General features: G+C 50.3%; 2 protein-coding genes across 8 annotated transcripts; one reads left to right on the forward strand and one right to left on the reverse strand.

The window, feature by feature from the left end:
• Positions 1-272: 272 nt before the first annotated feature.
• On the reverse strand, positions 273-9358 carry METTL25B (methyltransferase like 25B). Of its 4 annotated transcripts, none has more exons than XM_037997744.2 (8): positions 9269-9358; positions 5395-5519; positions 5037-5229; positions 4462-4524; positions 3978-4121; positions 3003-3487; positions 1323-1507; positions 273-590 (listed from the first exon to the last, which is right to left on the reverse strand). In XM_037997744.2, exons 2-8 carry the CDS (start codon positions 5430-5432, stop codon positions 469-471), a joined length of 1230 nt encoding a protein of 409 aa, XP_037853672.1. In that variant the 5' UTR covers positions 5433-5519; positions 9269-9358; the 3' UTR covers positions 273-468. The 4 variants fall into 4 exon arrangements, with proteins under 4 accessions (XP_037853672.1, XP_007974912.1, XP_007974911.1 ...); XM_007976721.3 differs by lacking the exon at positions 9269-9358 and adding an exon at positions 8607-8725 and having other exon boundaries at positions 1323-1437; XM_007976720.3 differs by lacking the exon at positions 9269-9358 and adding an exon at positions 8607-8725.
• On the forward strand, positions 9204-15789 carry ISG20L2 (interferon stimulated exonuclease gene 20 like 2). Of its 4 annotated transcripts, none has more exons than XM_007976728.3 (4): positions 9204-9413; positions 10057-10920; positions 13334-13534; positions 14245-15789. In XM_007976728.3, the coding sequence occupies exons 2-4, from the start codon at positions 10174-10176 to the stop codon at positions 14356-14358; spliced, it is 1062 nt and encodes a 353-aa protein (XP_007974919.3). In that variant the 5' UTR covers positions 9204-9413; positions 10057-10173; the 3' UTR covers positions 14359-15789. The 4 variants fall into 4 exon arrangements, with proteins under 4 accessions (XP_007974919.3, XP_007974921.3, XP_007974920.3 ...); XM_007976730.3 differs by having other exon boundaries at positions 9256-9473; XM_007976729.3 differs by having other exon boundaries at positions 9256-9413; positions 10018-10920.
• Positions 15790-17122: the final 1333 nt, after the last annotated feature.

Genomic DNA, 17122 nt, shown 5'->3' on the forward strand with positions numbered 1-17122 from the left:
CTGAGTTTATGACAGAACCTGGATGGAAGTTAGCTGGCCTTAAGGCAGCCCTCCCAAGGGGCAGGGCCTGCAGATTCTGAGTTGGAGGCCAAAGTGGGGTAAAGAAGTCCCCTCCATGGAGATCTGTGAGTAACAGAAGCTGTCACCTACACCACCTGCTAGGGAGGCCAGTGGGGAGTGGCGTGTGAGTCCTAACTGTAGCACCCTTGCAGCAGTGCCACAGGGAGGGTGCGCGTCTCCTTTTATCTACCTACAGAAATGGGAAGGAAACAAAGATTTCTAATTTTTAATAAATTAAAACTTTACACTGTATTACATAATCCATGGAGGGAGAGAAAGGGGATGAAACTGAAGGAACCACGACTCAGGAGGATGCAGGATGCTGCTTCTCTGTATGAGATGTACTCTGCCACTGTGCTATCTGGGCACTTTCAAATGATGGGGTCTGAGATGTGTCCTCAGGCTGCATCAGCTGTCTTCAGTCTCCAGAATAGAAAGAGCCTGACCCAGGGGCATCTTGGTGGCCACCAGAACCAGGTTTCTGGGAGAGAGTTCAGGACTGAAGATGGGCAGGAGCTCAGCATGGAAACCTGGAAGAAAGGGCTTAATCATAAGGGGAAGAATGAACCAAACTCACTCAGCCTCTTCTGCCCAGGCCTACAGGCACAGTCCCTTTTCCCCATGGGGGAGGATCCAGCCGGGCTAAGGAGACCCCATTCTCCATAAGGAACACAGGTTCCCAAGGCACTGACTTGGGAGGCAGTCCTCTTGCATTGTAGGTTCTCGATGCCTGGGAAGCTTGCTTAACATGCACCTTAGGGAGGTTCACCAGAGGCTGATTTGGTAGGAATCTTAATTTTTTCTTTTTTCCAAGATGGTGTCTCTGTCACCCAGGCTGGAGTACAGCGGTGCAATCTTGGCTCACTGCAACCTCTGTCTCCTGGCTTCAAGCAATTTTTTTTGCCTCAGCCACCCGAATAGCTGAGAGTACAGGCGTGTACCACCATACCCGGCTACTTTTTGTATTTTTAGTAGAGATGGGGTTTCACTATGGCTGGTCTTGAACTCCTGACCTCAATTGATCTACCCACCTTGGCCTCCCAAAGTGCTGGGATTATAGGCATGAGCTACTGCACCCCGCCTGGATTCTTAATTTTTTAACAAATCCCCTACTCCCAACCCACTAGTGACTCAAAGGTGGGGTCCAAGGATCACAACAGTGATTAGCTGGGCCCAGGAGACGTTGGAGCTGGGACTTGGAGAAGGAGTCCCAGAACCCCAGTCACCATAGTCCTTGGGTCCCTGCTGTAGGCCACCCTCACCCTGCTCCTGAAGGTACAGCAGCCGGTCCAGTAGAATAAGCGTCTCCACCAGTGGGGCAAGCAGTAGAGCCAGGCTGAAGAAGGCCACCACACGGTTCTCCTGGGCCTGGTGGGCCTGAAGGGCAGCCAGATTCAGTGGCAGCTGGGGGTCCAGCCCCACTCGCTGTAGCCCCCGCTGCACATATCTGCGGGATCAGTCACATTCAGCACTCAGTTTGGTTTTAAGAACTGTCACCTCGCACTTAAACTTTGTTCCTAATTCCAACTTTGCTTTATTTTGTACCCTAATATGCGTTTTCACGAATATATATATATATATACATATATATATATACATACACACTTTTTTTTTTTTTTTTGAGACGGAGTCTCACTGTCACCCAGGCTGGAGTGCAGTAGCATGATCTCTGCTCACTGCAAGCTCCGCCGTCCATGTTCACGCCATTCTCCTGCCTCAGCCTCCACAGTAGCTGGGACTACAGGCACCCGCCACCACGCCCGGCTAATTTTTTGTATTTTTTAGTAGAGATGGTGTTTCACTGTGTTAGCCAGGATGGTCTCGATCTCCTGACCTTGTGATCCGCCCACCTCAGCCTCCCAAATATGTATTTTTTAAGACAGGGTCTTGCTGTCACCCAGGCTGGAGAGCAGCAGTGCAATCATAGCTCACTGTAGTCTCAAACACCCCAATCCTCCCACATCAGCCTCCCAAGTAGCTGGGTCTACAGGTATGAGCTACCATGTCTGCCTATGTTTTTTTGTACAGAGGTATCTCTCTACGTAGCCCAAGCTGGCCTCTAACTCCCAGCCTCAAGGAATCCTCCTGCCTTGACATCCCAAAGATCTGGGATTACAGGCATGAGCCACCACACCTGGCTGTGTATTTTTGAATGTTTCTCTGGCTGTGAGCTGTCTATCCAATAGTAAATTGATTTAAACATTTTCAGCCAGTTCTGTCCAACTAGCCATATTTTTAGCATTTAAAAACCTTTTTTTTTTTTTTTTTTGAGACAGTCTTGCTCTGTCGCCCAGGCTAGAGTGCAGTGGCACAATCTCGGTTCACTGCAACCTCCACCTCCTGGGTTCAAACTATTCTGCCTCAGCCTCCCCAGTAGCTGGGATTACAGGCGTGAGCCACCGCGCCTGGCCAAAACTTCATGTTTCTTTGTTAGTCTCCTGATAAAAGAGGGACAACTCTCTTAAAGAAATTTTGAGAAGGTACCCTGGTCAGAGAACTCCAAATCACTCCTCTGGGTATACTTAGATTTTCTTTTTTTTTTTTTTTTTTTTTTTTTTTTGAGACAGAGTCTGGCTCTGTCGCCCAGGCTGGAGTGCAGTGGCCGGATCTCAGCTCACTGCAAGCTCCGCCTCCCGGGTTTACGCCATTCTCCTGCCTCAGCCTCCGGAGTAGCTGGGACTACAGGCGCCCGCCACCTCGCCCGGCTAGTTTTTTGTATTTTTAGTAGAGACGGGGTTTCACCGTGTTCGCCAGGATGGTCTCGATCTCCTGACCTCGTGATCCGCCCGTCTCGGCCTCCCAAAGTGCTGGGATTACAGGCTTGAGCCACCGCGCCCGGCCTATACTTAGATTTTCTTTAGCCTATGCTGAAAGTGAGGGCGGAAGATCTCCAGTTAGAAATCTCCCCTCCACTGCCCCCCACCCCCGTACCCCAACCTCACTCTTCAATCTTGAGCTCGTGGACCCTGGGGATACCCTGCACGCCTGGCCGACGGAGCTCGGGCCGGGCCCGTCGGATGACTGTCTCCAGTGCTGCACGGTAGCAGTGAGTTCGGAGGCCAGGGCCAGCTTTCTGTAGCCGCTCAGCATATTCCTCCAGGGCATGGCAGGCCCCCTCCCGAAGCCTGTAGGGCAGTTCATAGCCAGGCAGCCCAGCCACCCACTGACTCAGTGGGTAGCCGCCAGGGTCACTCAGCTTCATGTAGCAGCAGCCCACTGAGGCCAGGGCCACCACCTCAGGACAGCAGGAGAAGTGCCTCAGCAAGGCAACACTCAGATCCCCACAGGCGTGGAGGCCTGTGAGCAGCAAGCGGGCCCTGCCCTGACACGGGTTCTCCAGTGGAAGCAGAAGCTCCTCACACAGGGCTGTGGGGTCTACCCACCTAACCACATGGTGTGGGGAGTGACGAGGGCTGGTTTGGACCACCTGTGGAGGCAGGAAAGGACAAAGGCAGATGGCAAGTCTGTTTGCTGTCCCTAGGCCACCTCAGGCCACAGGAAGGGATCTGTCCTCCATGTTATTCCCCAAGGAGGAACGTGGGAGATAAGCTGGGTGCGGGAGAGGGCTGGACCACAAGTCAGGAGATGGGATAAATCCTGGACCTATCATTCACCATGTACATCTTTTCATCTCTGAGACCCAGTTTTCTGATTTGTAATAAGTCTAAAACCTGAGTGGCCACTTCACAGGTTGTGAGAAGTATACATTGGTGTGGAAAGCACTTTGTAAATAGAAAATAACTTTGAGATACAGGGAGGCACTGGGGAAGGGGGGACCTTGGGAAAGAGGTAATAGAAATTAGGGACCACACCACTTCAAGCTGAGAAACTGGAAAGATGGAATCCAGCCTCTGTGCTCAATTCCAGCCAAGCAGCCCCTCCTCCCACAGTCCAGATGGCAGGAAGGGGTGGCCTACCTGCGGGTTCCTCTTCTCCTCTTTCTCCAGAGCCTGCAGAAGCTCCTGGTCCAGGCGCTGGGCTCTCTCCACCAGTCTCTGATCCCCTTCGATGCTCTTCACCATCAACCCCAGGCCAAGAGCCATGAAGCGGGAGAGATGGCCCTGGCGTCATGAGGAAGATGGAAACAGTCCTGTTCAGTGCCGTATCCATTGTCACCCTCCCCAGGGGCAACCTGGACACCTGGGTCCCAGGCCCGACAGAAGGCTTAAATTTTACCCTACAGAACTTATTAACATCAGTGTGGCTTAAGTTGGTATATAACTCCCCCATCTAAATCTGACTGGCTTAAAACAAATTATGCAAAGAGAAAAAAAATCTACCCTGCTTAGTTCCACCGCTTCTTGACACCTGCCTCGCTGGGCCTGTGGCCCAATAACCTGCCTTCCAGGTGTTCTATCTCCCCATGACTCAAAAAAACAGTACATCAAGACTCTGGCTCACCTGGCCTGAGCCCACGTCTACAACCTGGGTGCAGCCTGTGAAATCACTCAGCTTCTTCACCAACTGAAAGAGGAGGGAACAAAGGTCTCCTGGCCACTGGTTCTTGACTCCTGGGGCAAACACCCATAGTGAGAGTGGAGGAGACAAAGATGACAGAGAAAGATGGACACAGGATGCCCCGGATGTGATGACAGATTTGGAAAGAAAGATATAGGGGTGAGGGTGGAAGCAAGGAGAGTGGACCTGATCCAGGTTCAGGCCCACTCTCCTTGCCTTACAGGTCAGTGATTCAATCTCCCCCACAGAACAAGAACCCTGCGTTAAGCCATGAGCGGATTATGGAGATTTGAGAACAGGAATGAGACGGTGATTCAGACCTAGCTACCAACTAACCCCACAAAAGGATGAAAAAGAACCCCAGCATCAAAATATGATTATAGTTATATCTGTTGAGGTAAAGGAATGTCTAGGCCCTCTGGCCTTGCATGTGAAGTAAAGGGCACATATCTTTGTAAGCCACGCTTAAGGAGTCCCTGGGTTCCCAGACACCACCCATGCTCCAGCCATCTCCTCACCTCTCCCAGCCTCCGGATCTCATGCTGCTTCTTGGGCCTGACATGTTTCCGGAATGGAGCTGTTAGTCGGGAGCTCTGGCTGGGGTTCTCCAGGAACTCTGAGGGGGTCTGAAAGCCAGGCGTCCGGGTAAAGGCCAGGGCACAGGCTGTGGACTTCAGGGCCAGCAGGGTGAGTGGCCACACTGACCTGTACCTGAGATAGTCCAGCCCAGGCCTCCAGTGAATAGTCCCATCGAATCTGAGTGCACCAGTTTACAACCCAAGGCCCAGGAAGACCTTATGAGACTCTCTGAGCAATACGCTCACTGCAGGGCTCAAAGCCTTGAGTTCCCCAGCACAGGGCCCTTCTAGCCCATACCTGATGACCTCCCCTTCCCCAGGCATCCCCAGCAGCATTGTGGCCAGCTGTGGTGGGTTCAGTCCATCCAGTGCTTCCTGCCATGAGCAAGGGAGTGTGTCCCATAGGTTGTCTGTGAAAAATTCCTACAGAAGAAGGGGAGAAATAATTAGCAAACTACTACCACTTCCATTCTTTCCCACCCCACTCTCAACTCCACACCTCACTGCCTGCCTCTTCCCAGCACTGCTGCCACATAGGGCCACTGTAACCGGCAGGTACCTCCTACTCAGCCAAGTCAGTTCTTCTCTGAAGTCTGCTCCAGCCTCCCCCACTCTGGTGGCTTAACTCTGTTTCCTTGGAGTCCAGATTGCATTCTGGACACACTTCTTTTAGCAATTTCTGCACTTATTTATGTCTGTTTTCTCTATTAAACTGAATTTCTTAAGAGGAGGGATGGGATGGGATCTTCCCATCTGCATCCCTAACACTTACCAGAGTGACTGACACACAGTATTAGTACATTACCACTTAGTAACCTGCCATTACATGTGCCAGACACTGGTGTCTTTTTATTCATTCATTTGTCCACCACAAATTCTGGGGCTATGTTTTGGTTATACATCAAGCTCTATTGTAGGCTCAGGGAATACAACAGTGAACCTGAGACAAGATTCTGGCTCCTGCAGAGTTTACATTAAAAAAATAACTTCGGCCGGGCATGGTTGCTCACGCCTGTAATCCCAGCACTTTGGGAGACCAAGGCAGGCAGATCACCTGAGATCAGGAGTTCGAGACCAGCCTGGTCAATATGGTGAAACCTCATCTCTACTAAAATTACAAAAATTTGCCGGCATGTTGGCGTGCGCCTATAATCCCAGCTACCCAGTAGGCTGAGGCAGGAGAATCACTGGAACCTGGGAGGCAGAGGGTGGAGTGAGCCTAGATCACGCCACTGCACTCCAGCCTGGTCAACAGAGCAAGACTCCGCCTCAAAAAACCAAACCAAAACAAACAAAACTTCAGACAACATCATATGTCACATAGACAAAACACTTAATGAAATAGTAATATAATGGAGAGTTTGGGCAAGGACTACTTTAGATAGGATGATGAGGGAAGACTTGTCTGACGAGTTGACATTTGAGCTGAGACTTGAAGGATGAATAGGTGCTAGGCACGTAAAGAAAAATACAGGTAATAGCAAACGCTTATTTAACACCTTCTCTGCCAGACACCGTTGTAAACATTTGACATGTATTAACGCATTTGATTCTTTAAACAACACTTTGAGGTAGGTATTATTTTGTATCCCCCATTTTACAGATGTAGAAACAGGCACAGCACTTAAGTAACTTGCCCACGTCCAAAAGCTAGCAAATAGCTGAGCTGGGATTATTTATTTATTTATTTAATTTATTTATTTTTTGAGACGGAGTCTGGCTCTGTTGCCCAGGCTGGAGTGCAGTGGCCGGATCTCAGATCACTGCAAGCCCCGCCTCCTGGGTTCACGCCATTCTCCTGCCTCAGCCTCCCAAGTAACTGGGAGTACAGGCGCCTGCCACCTCGCCCAGCTAATTTTTTTTGTATTTTAGTAGAGACGGGGTTTCACCGTGTTAGCCAGGATGGTCTCGATCTCCTGACCTCGTGATCCGCCCGTCTCGGCCTCCCAAAGTGCTGGGATTACAGGCTTGAGCCACCGCGCCCGGCCTATTTATTTATTTTTTAGAGATGGAGTCTCACTCTGCCACCCAGGCGGGAGTGCAGTGGTGCAATCTCAGCTCACTGCAACCTCCACCTCCCTGGTTCTAGCAATTCTCCTGCCTCAGCCTCCTGAGTAGCTGGGACTACAGGTGTGTGCTGCCAAGCCCAGCTTTTTTTTTTTTTTTTTTTTTTTTTTTTCCTTGGATTTTAGTAGAGACGGGGTTTCACCGTGTTGCCCAGGCTGGTCTCGAACTCCTGAGCTCAAGCAATCCACCCGCCTCGGCCTCCCAGAGTGCTAGGATTATAGGCATGAGCCATCACACCCAGCCTGAGCTGGGATTTGAAACCAATTTTACTCTAGAGTCCTTGCTCTTAACGATTCTGTGATTGCCTTTCTGTGGAGGAAGATCAGTGAGTGCAAAGGTCCAGATGCCTGCCATATTGGCAGAGCAGAAATCAGGCCAGCAGAGGTATAGCACAGTGAAATGTGTGAGAGAATAAAATGGGATAGAGTTGAAGAGACAGTAGGAGTCAGATCATGGGCTTTATAGGTAATAGTAAGGAATCAGGATTTCATAAAAGTATGTAGGAAGCAAGGGATTGTTGTGATCAGATTTACATTTGAATGCTATCGATCTAGCTGCTCAGTGAAGAATTGGTTATGGCAGGGCAGAGGTAAGCACACAGCGAGATCGGTTAGGAAGTAGTTCAGAACAGAGGTGATGGTGGCTTGGCTTAGGGTGGCAGCAATGGAGGTGGGGACAAATGGATGAATTTGGGATCTATTCTGAAGACAGAGCCAAGACTCTTGTTGAAGGACTGGATTGTGGATCAATGAAGGACAGCGCTGAATCAAGGATGGCCTCTGGGTTTGCGGTCTAAACAATTCAGTGGATGGTGGTGCCATTTACGCATTCTCTATTCTTCACAATGATCCTTCAGACTGGGATCCACTGTATAGCTGAGGAAACCTGGGCTAGGACAAGTTGGGGGTTAGGGAAGCCTAAGGTTAACATCATAGGGGAGGCAGGATTCCAGACCAAGCCTTTTTGATTCCAGAGCCAGGCCTGTCTACTATACCACAAAACCACGAATTTATTCAAAGCTTGGATGAATAACATGTGTGTTCTTGGAACACCTCACATGCTCCAAGAAGAGTTTAACATAGTTGCAGCATGGTTCCAATGTCCACGCATTTTATTACCTTGGATCTGGGAAGATTACAAAAATAATCTAGGTAGGTATTAGAAATATTATTTATACAGTGAGCCGAGATCACGCCACTGCACTCTAGCCTGGGACAGAACGAGACTCCGTCTCAAAAAAAAAAAAAAAAAAGAAATATTATTTATGCCAGCTGAAAAAAAAGGAGGGGTCACTCCAGTTTTAACCCCTCCTTGTACAGACAAAAGACTGAAACTCATAGAAGGAAAGAGATCAGAGGCTAATTCTCCAGATTCTCTCCCTGACGTGGACACCTAGCCAACCACACGACCAGAGACACCCCACCCACGCCCCTGTGGCCTCACGATGATGTAGGCATCCAGGATGGAACGGTAGAGCGCCAGGACACGGGTAAGGTTAACAGCTAGCTGCCTCCTCCCCTCATGAGAGAGGCCTCGGGCGGAGATGCCCGGCATCCCGCGGTCCAGAAGGCAGCGCGGGAAGCGAGAACGCAGTGAACAGGGATCCAGGGTCACTACCACGCGGGTCCAGGACCCGGACGGGGCTCAGCTCTGCAGGCAGAACAGGAAGAGTTTTGGGTCCAGTCTCCGACGCTGCCTTTCCGGGATCCCATGCTGCAGCTGAAGATTTGAGGCGCCCCCAAGAGGTCACAGGTTGCGACGTTTCACAGTGCGAAGGTGTCAGCGTCGGAGACACGTAGGGCGGGGTAACAGTGCAATGACGCCACAAAAGCGTGCCGCGGAGCTCAGCTCACAACGAGGCGGGCCAAGTTCCAGTTCCCGCCCCTTCCCGTACACGCCTCTCCGCTGCCGGAAGTGAAGCCGGAGGTGTCCGGCTGGCTGTAGTTCCGGTTTATCGCGGCCTTCCCACACCTTCGCGTTGTACCACCACGGGGCTAGAGGGGCCGGGGAGCGCATCCCGCCCCCGCCCCCGCCCCCACCCACACCGCCCCCTCCTCCGCCGCCACTGCCGCTCCTCACACACTCCGAATCACAGGCCTCGCTACCTGAGGTCGGGGCGGTGCGGCTGCGCGCGCGCCGACCTCTGGCGCGTTCTAACCCGCGCGCCTGCCTTCCCGGGCTTCGTCGGCGCGCACCGATTTCCGCATCCGGCTCTGGACGCTTCCGGCCTTAGCTAAACCCATCTGGGAGGTAGGTTCGTGAGTGTGAGAGGGCGATCTGTACCGCGGGGACCAAAGTATGCTTATCCAGGTGGGCTGCCTCGAGCCTCGATCCCACCCACCCGCTGGTAGGTGGTGTCAAGGTCCTTGCTTGGGAGGACTTGGGTGAGATGCATGTGGAGATTGTCCCCAATTCCGGCCTGGAGCCAAGGGAAAGGGATGCCTGGATTTGTGTCTGTATTCGTGGGCCACGCTGCGGATGCCTGGGTAGCCCAGAGGTTATCTACGCCATACTTCTCACTGTTTTCGAGCGTACCTAGATGTTCCCTTCCTAGGCAGAGTATAGAGCTCACGTGTTCTGGCCTCTTAGACTCATAGAGGGTTCGAGCTCTATGGGACCCTCCAGTCCCTTCATTTTACAAATGAGATTCAAACCTAGAGCGCGGTAATGACCTTACTAAGACCAAACGGCTGGTGAATTGGGCTTCACTAGAATCCAGGCTTGCTGGCTAACACCATTGCTTCCTCCATCATTTCATGTTATGTTTTCATTTCCCCTCTGTCTGAGAGATTGCTCTGATGTCTTTCCTTCCATAAGTCCTACGTAGATCGATCTTGCCTCATTTTTCTCCCAGGCCTAGGAGCTCAATCACCAGGATCACTTTCTTCCCCAGGGTGTACTACAGACCTCCACATGTTGGACAGTAGGATTCAGCAAAGAATGAGTCCAACATCATCTTTTCATCCATAAGCCACTCTTCCCAACTGCTCTTCCACCTCCCATTGTCCCTATGTCTACTTTACTGCTCAATCTGGATTTTGGGGAACCTCCTCCCAAAAAGGCATTAGAAGGAAATGCCAAGCACCGAAATTTTGTCAAGAAGCGGAGGCTCTTAGAACGGAGAGGCTTTCTGAGTAAAAAGAACCAACCCCCTAGCAAGGCGCCTAAGTTGCACTCTGAACCTCCAAAGAAAGGGGAAACTCCCATGGTGGATGGCACTTGGAAGACCCCTTCCTTCCCAAAAAAGAAGACAGCTGCCTGCAGCAATGGGTCAGGACAGCCCCTGGACAAGAAAGCTGCAGTGTCTTGGCTGACCCCTGCCCCTTCAAAAAAGGCTGATTCTGTTGCTGCTAAAGTAGATTTGCTGGGGGAATTCCAGAGTGCCCTTCCAAAGATCAATAGCCACCCAACCCGCTCTCAGAAGAAGGGCTCCCAGAAGAAATCCTCTAAGAAGAATCATCCTCAGAAGAATGCCCCACAGAACTCCACCCAAGCTCATTCAGAGAATAAATGCTCCAGAATATCCCAGAAGTTGCCACAGAAGATGGTGGCAATTGACTGTGAGATGGTGGGCACAGGACCAAAGGGGCATGTTAGTTCCTTAGCTCGATGTAGCATTGTCAACTACAACGGAGATGTGCTTTATGATGAGTACATTCTTCCCCCCTGCCACATTGTGGACTACCGAACCAGATGGAGTGGTATCCGAAAGCAGCACATGGTGAATGCCACACCCTTCAAGATTGCTCGAGGCCAGGTAAGAAGCATGGGGCTTGATGGTGGCAGGGAGGTGGATGGAGAGAGGTGTAAATCATTTTTCAGCAAAGGATATCACTATGGGAAGACACCAAAGGTTTGTGGAGGGAGGGAGGAGAATCTATCAGTTATTGAAGAAGGCCCCCTGTCGGTGCAAGGAGCCATGAAAGTCAGGGAGGTACAATTAGCTGGTGTCACAAACTTCATTGGTCAAGACCTATTTTAGCCGGGCGCGGTGGCACTTGCCTATAATCCCAGCACTTTGAGAGGCTGAGGCAGGAGAGTCGCTCAAGCCCAGGAACTCAAGATCTGTCTGGGTAACAAAACGAGACTCGTCTACAAAAAAGTTAGCTAAGTGTGATGGTGCATGCCTGTAGTGCCAGCTACTCAGGTGGTCGAGGCTGCAGTGAGCTTAGATCACACCACTGCCACTGCACTCCAGCCTGAGTGACAGAGTGAGACCCTGTCTCAAACAGACAGACAGACAATTTTAGGTTCCAAATTGGGTCTGGGGAACTAGGAATCTGCATAGAGAAATAACAGTAAGTAATGTCTGGACAGAGCTACAGACATCAGTGTCAGGAGAAAGGGCTTGATTTGGAAAAACCTTGTGAATTGGACCCTAAGCTTTAGACAGGAAAGGTGGAGAGCTCTTCCCAAGCAAAAAGTAACGTGGGGCAAGTGCGGAAAGTGGTGGTGGTAAGAGAGGGCAGAAAGTTGACAGGAGGAGCTGGGATATATTTGTCCAACTGGAACAGGTAACCAGTGAAGGGCATAAACAGCAGAGGGCCAGCACTTCGGGTTGTCATCTAACTTCTAGCCCTGTGCTGGTTATTGGGAGCGCAAGGCATGAACAGGAAAGGAGAGTGAGCTAGGAGGGGTGAAAGGAGGAAATGAAGGGAGAGCAAGAGGGGCGCCTGCTGGTCTCAGGAGGCCACCAGAGGGCGCCCTTGGTCCACGTCTTTGCAGATTCAGGGCCACACTCTGCCTTCTCTGGACACACTGTTCCCATAATGCCTTATGTGCGGTCAGTTGGAGAAAGTTCATTAGAGGTGAGGTGACTGACTATTTTAGAAAAGACAGAAAGAAGAGTTGAACATCCTGGGCACAAAGGGGCACAGCCAAGCAAAGGCATAGGAGAGGCGGAAGATGGGACGGGTCTGAGACAGCAAATCTGCCCAGCTTTGATGAGGGCTATATGTTGAGGTTAATAAGAAATGAAGGTGGTGGTGGACAGTAAGTAGGTGAAGTCAGGAGTAACTAAATACCTAGTTCACGGGACTACGTCTGGTTTTCGTCATAAAGCACTTCCCCAGTGCCAAGCTGGGGTTATGAGACTAAGGTATGTCCAGATGAGCCTAGCCCCTTCAAAGGGGGTCCCTTTGGGAGGCTATGCAGGACTGTCACTTTTGTTGAAAACCTGTTTGGAACCTCATTTTGAGAATGATCTTCAGAGCCTGTGGCATGTTCTTTGGTTGTCCTCATTGGTAGTATGTCCTCCTGCTTTAAGAGCCTAAAATGGCTAGGTGTGGTGACGTGTAGTTTCCTGAAGACCAAGTGTGGTGGCTCACACCTGTAATCCCAGCACTTTGGGAGGCCCAGGCGGGCAGATCGATCACCTGAGGTCAGGAGTTCGAGACCAGCCTGGCCCATATGGTGAAACTCCATCTCTACTAAAAATACAAAAATTAGCCGGGCGTGATGATGGATGCCAGTAGTCTCAGCTACCTGGGAGGCGGAGGTTGTAGTGAGCCAAGGTCGCACCAGTACACTCCAGCGTGGGCAACAGAGCAAGACTCTGTCTCAAAAAAAAAAGTTTCCTGAAATATTAAGAAGTTATTTTACTTGGTTCCAAAACTAGTGTGAATAAGGTTCCTTCTGCAACTTTAGTTTATACGTGATTCTTAATTTTTTATGGTTTGTAGACTCTGAGAATTTGATGAAAGCCACAGATTCTCTTCCGCTAGTACCCATACACATCTAATTGCATGTAATTTTGGGCTTTTGTTAGCCTCCCTGGAGCCATGGTCCCAGCCATGTGTCTAAGGCCAGCATAATGGTAATAGCTAAAGGACTTCATGTAGCAAGCCAGAACCGAACTAAATACATGGACATCTTAAACATGAGTGTCATTTAGGACTGAAGGCAAATTAATGTCATGGGGTGGAGATCAATAAGAAGGTAAAGAGCCACTGGCAGTATGAGTCCAAACAGGGTACACCATGGAAATCACCTGCGGAAGAGGAAGTGGATTGCAGAAGAAAGAAAACTTGTGGGAGTGAGCATTTCGAGGATGGAGAGGTGGGCAGTTGGTGAAAGAATCCAGAAGGGTTTGATGGTCATGTTGGGCTTTCAGAATGCAGGGGTTCCACCGCAGTCTTGCTTCTCACCACTCTCTTCCACACTTGTTCCAGATCTTGAAGATACTCACAGGGAAGATAGTGGTGGGACATGCCATCCACAACGACTTCAAAGCCCTTCAGTACTTTCATCCCAAGTCCCTCACCCGTGACACCTCCCATATCCCCCCCCTCAACCGGAAGGCTGACTGCCCGGAGAATGCCACCATGTCTCTGAAGCATCTCACCAAGAAGCTGCTAAACCGGGATATCCAGGTAGCATCTCCCCACATCCCCCGCCCCCATCTTGGACATGGCTCTCATTGATGCCCCTAGCCAGACTCTGATCCCAGAAGTCCTGTAGTTGTAGAGCTCCAGAAGGGCTGCTATGATGGGAAGAGCTTTGGATGAAGGGCCCAGTAGTGTCTCTCCATCTGTACACAGGATAATAATTCCTGTTGTCTACCTCATAGAATGTTTCTAAGTGTGCTTTGGAAAAGGGAAAAAGTCATAAGTAGATATAAAACCCTAAGTAAGGAAGAAAGCAGGTAGCAGTGGTGGTCTAAGAGACCATGTAGTGGATGCAAGGACCGCTCATATTTTACATGCTATCATTTAGCAAAAGGTGGCCCATCTGGCGGGAAGGTGTGGACATAGATCACATATAGAGCAGTTAAGGAACTAGGGAAAGTGGAAGACTCAGAAGACCTGTCTTTGACCTGGTATGTTCTGGCTCTACAGAACCTAATATGGTTTATACATACTGCCACACAAAGGACTGAAGTAGATAGTGGCAAAGACTTCCTAGGACTTGAACCCCTGAAATTACATAAGGAATAGGGCCCCACCAGAGTTCTGTCTTTGTAGCCTGCTGACTGCAGAAGAAACTGTGTAGCGGAGGCAGGGGAAAGAGGAGTGCAGAGTCAACTGGAAAGGAAGAAACGGTTTCTTGTTGCTTCATGCTCTTGTCTTCCTTGCTTGCTCAGGTTGGGAAGAGCGGACATTCCTCTGTGGAAGATGCCCAGGCCACCATGGAGCTGTACAAGTTGGTTGAAGTCGAGTGGGAAGAGCACCTAGCCCAGAATCCCCCTAAAGACTAGTGACAGTGGGGATGCTGGTGATATGGGGAGGCAGAGGCAGTGCCCAGGAGAAACAGGGCAGCGGACCAATGGACAGCTCCACCAGCTCCACATCTTTGGAAGCTAGATTTGTGGGGAGAGACAAACTCTACCCCAGACTTAATACCCACTGAAATTTCACCTTAGGTGTTGTGTCCTATGTCTGGTTAAGTGTCCCATGGAAGGGGGAGGCCTTCACGTCAGAACCCAGCCCTATACCGTTTACTTCTTAAATGGTGCTAACCACAGGTGTCCCAGCGTGCTCTGTGCCAGTTAAGATTTTTAACTTTCAAGGGGCAGGGCATACTGGGAAATGTAGTTTCCCAAACTGCCTTATCACTTGGGTGGACATATGTCTCCTTTTATGCCTTTTGATTTGAGTAATTAACAGCATCCTCTTCCACACTCAGAAGTGTTCTGGTTGGGGCCAGGTGTGGTGGCTCACGCCTGTAATCCCAACACTTAGGGAGGCCAAGGCAGGCGGATCACCTGAGGTCAGGAGTTCAAGACCAGCCTGGCCAACATGGCAAAATCCCGTTCTCTACTAAAAATACAAAAAATTAGTGGGGCGTGGTGGCAGGCGCCTGTAATCCTAGCTACTCAGGAGGCTGAGGCAGAATTACTTGAGCCCAGGAGGTGGAGATTGTAGCGAGCCGAGATCGCGTCACTGCACTCCAGCCTGGGTGACAAGAGTGAGACTCTTTCTCGAAGGAAAACAAAAAAGTGTCCTGGTTGGCTAATAAATTGTGTGGTCCCTGCTGGGCACGGTGGGTCACACCTGTAATCCCAGCACTTTGGGAGGTTGAGGTGGGCAGATCACGAGGTCAGGAGATCGAGACCATCCTCGCTAACACAGTGAAACCCTGTCTCTACTAAAAATACAAAAAATTAGCCAGGCGTGGTGGCAGGCTCCTGTAGTTGCAGCTACTCGGGAGGCTGGGGCAGGAAAATGGCGTGAACCCAGGAGGCGGAGCTTGCAGTGAGCTGAGATTGTGCCGCTGCACTCCAGCCTGGTCCACAGAGCAAGACTCCATCTCAAAAAAAAAATTGTGTGATCCCTTTCCATGTCACAGACTCTGCTTTTGGCTCAGAGTCTGTATCTAGCCTGTGTCAGGATATTGCCTGTTCTTCCCACCTTGACTTCCAGAGCAGCCATCGCTGGTGAGCTTTAGTTCTCCTTAGGGTTCCACGGCATTAAAAGTAAGAGTGTAGCTTGGAAATCAACTTTTGTGATTTAGGAAAGCTGTCTCTTTCCTAAGGTAATGGGGGTTTATTTCATTTAGGCCCCAATTGGTAGGTTTTAAAATAATTTATAAAGTGTTTTAATAATTTGGTTGTCTTTTTTACCTTGCTAAACCAAGCCTCTAAAAACTCAAATTATTCCCTTGATAAACTTTTATAATGGAAAAGCAATTATGTATGGTTTCTTCTTTATGTTAAATAGCTCTATCACAAAGTATCGTGGGGCTGTAGGGGATTTCCAGGGTCACTGGATGACACTAACTGGGGCCCTTCCTGGAAGTCATTGAGAAGAACTGACCAAGCCTTTGTGCGTAACACATGTGACACATACAGTGCCTTGTCCTCATCCCTACCACACATCAGAGCTGGGCATGGCAGCTCACGCCTGTAATCCCAGCTCCCCTGCAGGCTGAGGCATGAGGATTCCTTGAGCCCAGGAATTTAAATCCAGTCTAGGCAAAATAGACCCCATCTCAATTTTTTAAAAAATTAGGGGCCAGGCGCGGTGGCTCAAGCCTGTAATCCCAGCACTTTGGGAGGCCGAAACGGGTGGATCACGAGGTCAGGAGATCGAGACCATCCTGGCTAACACGGCGAAACCCCGTCTCTACTAAAAAATACAAAAAACTAGCCGGGCGAGGTGGCGGGCGCCTGTAGTCCCAGCTACAGAGACTGAGGCAAGGGAATGGCGTGAACCCGGGAGGCGGAGCTTGCAGTGAGCTGAGATCTGGCCACTGCACTCCAGCCTGGGCGACAGAGCGAGACTCCGTCTCAAAAAAAAAAAAAAATTAACAAGCACACCTAGAATGACACCCCAAGCCATGCAACTCCTGGTCCCACACACACAGGGTATGTGACCAGGAGAGTGAGGTAGAGAGAATGGGCATGAAGGAGGGGCAGAGCAGGGGAGAAAGAGTGCTTGGTGATGACAGCCTGGTCCTGCTGCCAGCTCTTGGTGGTACACACCTCATATTGGAAAAGAGTCGCCAGTCTGACCTTGTGTCCAGGATCATTATCTGTACTTTCTTGAGAGAATGCAGACTCCATGTCTGCACCAGGACTTTTGCATTCTTGAGTGGCTGGTCTGGTTCCAGGGACTAGAGTCACAGTCACAGCTGCCTATAGAAGGGAATTTCCTGCAACCAGACCAGACCCAGACATGGTTTTGTTGTGGCCTGCACTGTGGGGTCTGTTACACAGATAGCCATTATGCTCTGAGCAAATTGGTTCCTGTGGGGCCCAACATATTTAATGTCCATGACTTCACAAAGGGGTGCCAGGTACCCTTGCAGAGCAAGAAGTGAGAATAGTGCAAGGAGGCCACAACAGAAACTGGCAGGAATACACACATGGAAGCGATTCTTAACTACATGGTAATCAGTAAATGAAGATAACTGTGATATTCTCATTAGGGTACTTCTTAGCTGAAACAAAACTAGCTTTGTCAGGCTGGGTGCGGTGGCTCACACCTGTAATCCCAGCACTTTGGGGAGGCTGAGGCAGG

Source organism: Chlorocebus sabaeus, chromosome 20, assembly GCF_047675955.1.
Source record: "Chlorocebus sabaeus isolate Y175 chromosome 20, mChlSab1.0.hap1, whole genome shotgun sequence".
Taxonomy (NCBI): Eukaryota; Metazoa; Chordata; class Mammalia; order Primates; family Cercopithecidae; genus Chlorocebus; species Chlorocebus sabaeus.